The 6,250-nt window shown below is 38.8% G+C and overlaps 1 protein-coding gene across 1 annotated transcript; it reads right to left on the bottom strand.

Moving 5' to 3' along the window:
- Positions 1–2,096: 2,096 nt before the first annotated feature.
- On the bottom strand, positions 2,097–5,822 carry LOC137406823 (uncharacterized). Its single transcript, XM_068093434.1, has 8 exons — positions 5,728–5,822; positions 5,410–5,430; positions 4,766–4,951; positions 4,259–4,507; positions 3,914–4,096; positions 3,046–3,665; positions 2,705–2,893; positions 2,097–2,548 (listed from the first exon to the last, which is right to left on the bottom strand). Exons 1-8 carry the CDS (start codon positions 5,820–5,822, stop codon positions 2,097–2,099), a joined length of 1,995 nt encoding a protein of 664 aa, XP_067949535.1.
- Positions 5,823–6,250: the final 428 nt, after the last annotated feature.

The following is a 6,250-nucleotide window of genomic DNA, read 5'->3' as shown; positions in this document are numbered from 1 at the left end:
CCAGATAATTGTTAACACCTGTTTTATTGTCACAGTATCACTACATTCCATCAGCAGCATCACCTGTCAAGGATTGGGTAATAGTATGTCTAGTGTGAGCAAGAATTACTGTCACTGGTCTATTTATTCAGGTATTTGTCTTAGTCAGAATGTTATCCTGTATCTGAAATTGGTTGATCACATTGTTCTCAAAGTGAGATAGGCAAGAACTTGTGCACACTAAATACATATTGTTTTTACATCATACATTTACAAAACTTGAAATATTCTTTTGCAAACATATTTCATGCTGCCAAATGCGTTGCCCAAGTAGGCCTATGATAAGTTATGTGATAAGCTAATCAAAGCACAATTGAATAAGTTGTAATAAACTGCGGAACTGTACAACTTTGCAAAATTTTAAACTACTACATACACAATTATGAGATTCTACTGCCTTCTTTGTAAGTTAAAGCTGTAAAATTTTAGAATATACTGTGTTTCAATCTTCTCTTCCACCAATGATAAATCTTTCAGTAAATGTTGGAGATAATACTAATATCCACAAAACAAATGTAAAGTAAATATATATTAATGTGAGTTACATTTACTAAAGTACATACTATGAAAAAAGATTATACTAGCATACACATTATGATATAAATCTCAAACTAACATACACATTCTGATATAGACATCATACTAACATAAATACTATGATATGGCCCTCACAATGAAATGCATATATTTATGTACATGTAGCTCTCACTGTAACATACAGACTATGGAATGAACCTCATACTAACATAAATACTATGATATTAACCTCATGCTAGCATGCATAGTATAGAATTCATGCTACGACATATACATATACATATACTCTGATGTAGATGTCATACTAACATACATGATATGATATAGATATCATACTAACATGCACACAATGATACAAACCTCATACTAACATAACATACATACATACATAGGGGGCGCAATAGACTGAGTTTTTGTTCACACTACTTGACAGATCTGTGCACCAAAACCCGAACTTGCCAGTCAAAACCTGAACCCGCAAGATCGGATTGCTCAAAATTTCTATTACCCAAGACTCGAGAGAAGACAAACCCGCGAGTTCAACGAGTTTTATTAACTGTGCCCAGCATTAATATAGTCATACTTGGGTAGACAGGTAATACTGGTGATAGAATGTATTAGGAATGTGATGGTAAAACAGGTTTTAACATCTGTTTACTTATCAAATTACAGACATGATTGATTAGGTCAGCATACAACAGCTGCCTAGTATATGAAAGACACTAACAGGAGGCATGGAAATAGCAATAAATTTTGCAGGATTCTTATAAACCTGGGAGCGGTCAAATTGGTTCAAGTGCAAACAATTATTATGGTTAGAATTCTCTTTTCAGCTCTGCAGATTTAAATGCATAAAACAGCTATTCCGACTACTAAACTCCATCTGCTCATGAGGGTTTATATATATGTATCCATGATAACAGGACAACCTGAATATAGGCACAGTAGTAATACTTTGTCGGAGAAAGTATTTTACCATCAGATGTTTCTGGTTGAATGACAATCTTTTTATCTACTAACCCATGTCATTGCTTAACTTCTTTCTCTCTGTGCTTCCTATCTTTGACTGCAGCACCTCAGAGCTGTGCTCAAGTATTTTTTTTCAGTTCAAGTAGAGTAAGCGAGTACTCAAAACAAAATCGAGTACAAGTACAAGTTTACAAATACACATGTTTCTGCCTTCCGAGTACAAGTAGAGTATCACAACTTGATTCCGAGTACAAGTAGAGTATCACAACTTGGTTCCGAGTACAAGTAGAGTTATCTCTCAAATTTCAAGTTCAAGTAGAGTTTTCCTTCTGAATTTCAAGTACAAGTATAGAGTACATTAATCAAATATCAAGTACTTTTTATTAAATTAAAGTAAAACAAACAAACAAGTAAAACAGCCAAATTAACCAGTACAGGTAGGCCTATATATATAATATGATAATGATTAGGGTATGATAATAATATGATAAAATAATATGATAATATAAAAGTATAATGTCCAACAATCTCCGGGTTCTAGTTTTCTTTATTTATACTAGGCCCTGCAGCTTGTTGCATTTGCAGAAAATGAGGTTCTCCAGAACGGCATCGCTCATTGAGGCGCGATGGGGCCTCATCAAGATGCCACCGTGAGAGAATATCCTCTCGACGGCAGCAGAACCTGCTGGCACACTCAACACTTTCTGGGCAAGAGGGTACAGCTTGAAGAGTATTTCCCGCTTTCGGTGCCAGAACACCAACAGATTGCGTGCTGCCATGGGTGTTGATCTGGCGAGCTCCAGATACATAGTAAACTGGCCGCTGATGGTAAGAACTGTATTTGGATTGCTGGTAGTGACAGGGATATTCTCCTCCTGCTGATAGTCAAATAGCCGAGGCAGTTTGAATACAGGTTCTCCGGCGGCGTCCTCTACATCGGCGACAACAGGTACATTAACTTCATTGGTAACATCAGCAGCAGCTTCCAGTGGTTCCTTGTATTCTATTCACCAAAAAACACACATTGTTTGTATAGCAAGTCAAATCATGATGGTAATTATCTCCTCATCAGATTCAGCACGAGCAGAGCTATTGCACAAATAATCTTGAAAAACAAACACAGTATAATAATAATAAACACAACACCCCGTAGCCTTACCTCTCCCAGCTGCATCGATCACCTGCCTACGAATCTTCAGCTCTAGCTCTTCGTCATCCTCTGGAAGCCATTGAGTTAGATGTCTAGGATCAAGCACTGCAGCTATTATGTATAGCTCATGACCGAAAGGCTTGTTGGTGACAGCGATGTCTTCCATATGCAGTTCCATATGCATATAGTCAAATATGCCTGCGTAAAAGCCATGAAGTTAGTCTTGGGTTAACGGAGATCAGGTAAAATTAGATACATCGCAACAGCCTTGTTATGGAGCTATGAGCACATTTAATATTTATCGGTAGATATGTACTAATGGACATTGTCAATTGATTTTCATGACCTACCTGCGAATCTTCTGGCGAGGGAATCACGCAGTGCTGCGGATAGCTTCTTCAGGTATCGCCCAGCATTGTTCATGACAACAGCATGCTTGTGGAGACCGACTACACTCGGAGCCACCATGGAACTCGTCACCACCTTGTCCCCCTGCGTTTGGTCTGTGGCTTGGGCGAATGGTCCGAAGATGGTGACCAGCTCTTTCAGCTGCCCCCATTCTCTCACGGACATTACCAAGTTATTGTGTTCCACCGCCAACACCTCGTTCAGTTTCTCTCTACCAAGCTTAATGACTGCTAAAACCTGCCGGAACGTTGAGTTCCACCTTGTGGCATTACTGACAGGCACTGAGGCTTTGTTTCCGAAAGCCTTCTCAAACGCCTCCTTCAACTTAGTGCTGGTGTGAAGCGTCTTGCTGATTTGCGAGCATTTGGAAATGGTCTGACTGATTTTTGCTTCTTTCAAGCCGTCTCCAACCGTCAGCTGTAGGCTATGCGTAAAACATGACAGCCTCTCTTTTCCTCCGGGCACCAGTTCGATTGCCTCTTGTACAACAGCCTCGTTGTCCGGCCACATCTCAGGGTCATCCACATCAGCAGCAGGACCAAGTGATGTATCCTCAGGTGCACTTTAGAATTAAAATAACGCCTAAAAGTGTCACCATTTATCAACTCGCAAAATTGCATGCCAACTAAAATAACGTTTTCTGTTTTTGATCCGCGCAATCTCAATTTCATGGGACCAATACTTCTTTATACTGATACTCTGATATAAATAATAGTTTTGCTATGAAGCAGAGAAGGTAGGCCTATCTCCTTAATAGTACCATTACTTTACAATACATTATAACATCAGACTATAATTGCATTAAATTACGGCTGGTAAGTATATTTACCGTCCTCGTCACTATCAGTCTGTGGAAAGCACACATTAAAGGCCTTCCTCATATTGCTGGCATTGTCCGTTACGATGTAGTTCAGTTTATTCAGAATACCACGCTTAACACAGACCTCCTCAAACAGATCTGCTATATGTTGCCCGGTGTGTGAGCCTTTGAACCTGGGTAATCAGAGGCAAAATACCATACACAAAATATATAATTAAATCGATGGAAAATAATAATTGTGCTACTTTCCTACTGCAATCAAAATATTGACTTGTGATTTTATTTACGGCGATCCAAAACCTTATAATTTAATCTCATCTTTGAGATAGACCCACTTTTCACAGGATAGAAGGTAAGATTTGAGACATAACTGGTCTTTCTCTTTACTCAGACCGTGAACTGTAATACCAAAAAATCCTCGCACAGTCCTGTCGGACCAGATATCAGCGGTTGCCGACACAGTCGTAAACCCCTTCAGCAGCTCATCAAGTTGGGAATGTAGGTCAACTGCCTTCTTGCTGATGCCACTGGTAATGGTTTTCCATGATACCGGATCCCACTTACTGTTGGTTATAGCCATGAACCTGGTTAGAGGCAATGTTGACTAATATGAAAATGATTAAACAACATTAATGACTTGGGTTTGACTATGATCACTGTTGTAATTAGTCTGTCTCGTACACACTCTCATTGAAATCATACATTACATTACTATTAATCTACTCTACAGTCTATAGTCATTAGCAATTCCTCACCGTGCTAACCATGATATTATAATTATCATTATCAGGTTGTATCAGCAGGGCTTAGGTGCTGAAAAAAACAACATAGTACACACTTACTTGCGAAAGTCTGGGCTATCTGGCAGACTCAACGGCATAGCGCATCCAATAACTAGCTCCTCCATGATACTGGTGGTTATCTTACTCTGCTGAATATGATTAGCCAGGTACTTGGCCAACGGTGTAAAGTGGTTTAGAATGTTGTCACTCATGCCAATCTTCTTCTGGTTCATATACTTCTGGTAACTAAAAACATTGTTTGGGCATAATTTTAGTTATAGCCTACTGAGCAGTGCGCGGTCACCCACTATCAACCCCAGTCCTCAGGATAGAATGTGCTGTGCTAGTGTGCATACTATATATCTGACAGCTGTTCACAAATTTGCGCAGTGCAATACCACACAGGCACACACACACTAGACAAAAACATTGTTGGTGATCGCAAATATGCTTTACAGTTCTTTTTTTTCTTGCATCACCAATTATATTAGCAAGTTCACACACTTCTCTATTATCATTATTGCTGATGGTTAATGGCTGGATAATGTTATAATTATAGTGGCCACTTATTTAAGTAGAGAAAAAAGCTGGATAACCTTGCTGTTAGTCGTTAGAGAATAGGATAAGAAAGCAGAAGGAGGGTGAGAGAGATCAACAAAGTTAGCAAATGATATGTTAACATGACACTACATTTTTGAGCCTACCTTTTGCTACCAATCCTATTCCTGTCAAAACAATCGAAATAATAAAATCCATCACATTACACTCACTCAATCAAGTCAATCTCAGACTACCCCGCACCAAGGAGTTACCCGCACACACAATGCTGTGTTATGCCAAGGCTCATGCCGGTAAGGCCTACTTTGAACCCATGGGTCTCTTTGTTCAGTTCAACATTGGCCCACAGTATAATTTAGAGTGTGTACGCCTATATATGTATTATGTAATATGTAATATAGGCCTAGTGTTCATGCTCATGCCATCAAGTAGTGTTGGGCCGGTATTGGGTTATCCACTCTTACCGATACCGAGGGATTCTCGGTATCCGAGGAAACCAATCATTTTCGGTGTCAGCTAGGTATCCGCGGCCGGTTTGATATGATCGGTATTTATCCATAAAGGTCTACCGGTATATGGTTATACGGATATCCGGAGAGATTTTTAAAACGCTTCACGACAAACATGCTAATCTCAGCGCGCATTGGCGAACAAATTCAACAAAAATTTCCACGCTTACTGTATCTACCAGTATATTACGTTACATTTATAATGCCACCAGCCTCGAAGGTTTGGGAGTTCTATACAGATGGGAGGACGTATAAAGACTCTAACGAGACTGGACTCTAATTGGGCTGCGTATAATTATGTGATTACATTACCTGATTACAATATGTGATAGTAAGATTTTTTTAAACTGTTTCAGTATATTTAACAAAGAGAGCCCATTGCCATTATCTATCTGTTCTTTATTATACATAACGTTTGTATCAATAACTATATTTTTTAATAGAATAAACAATAAAAACATCTATCATAAAAATTATA

The sequence above is a fragment of the Watersipora subatra genome, chromosome 10 (genome assembly GCF_963576615.1).
Source record: "Watersipora subatra chromosome 10, tzWatSuba1.1, whole genome shotgun sequence".
Classification (NCBI taxonomy): domain Eukaryota; kingdom Metazoa; phylum Bryozoa; class Gymnolaemata; order Cheilostomatida; family Watersiporidae; genus Watersipora; species Watersipora subatra.
The sequence above is the reverse complement of the archived record's forward strand: the minus strand, read 5'-3'. Positions and strand labels throughout refer to the sequence as shown.

Bases quoted from the DNA above. Each gene is read 5' to 3' on its own strand.
- LOC137406823 (XM_068093434.1), bottom strand. From the start codon at position 5,822: ATGGATAAATACCGATCATATCAAACCGGCCGCGGATACCTAGCTGAC. The intron at 5,431-5,727 runs GTAAGAGTGGAT...TTGTTTTGACAG, and splicing joins CCGAGAATCCCTCGGTATCG to GAATAGGATTGGTAGCAAAA. The intron at 2,894-3,045 runs GTAGGTCATGAA...GCTTTTACGCAG, and splicing joins CCTCGCCAGAAGATTCGCAG to GCATATTTGACTATATGCAT.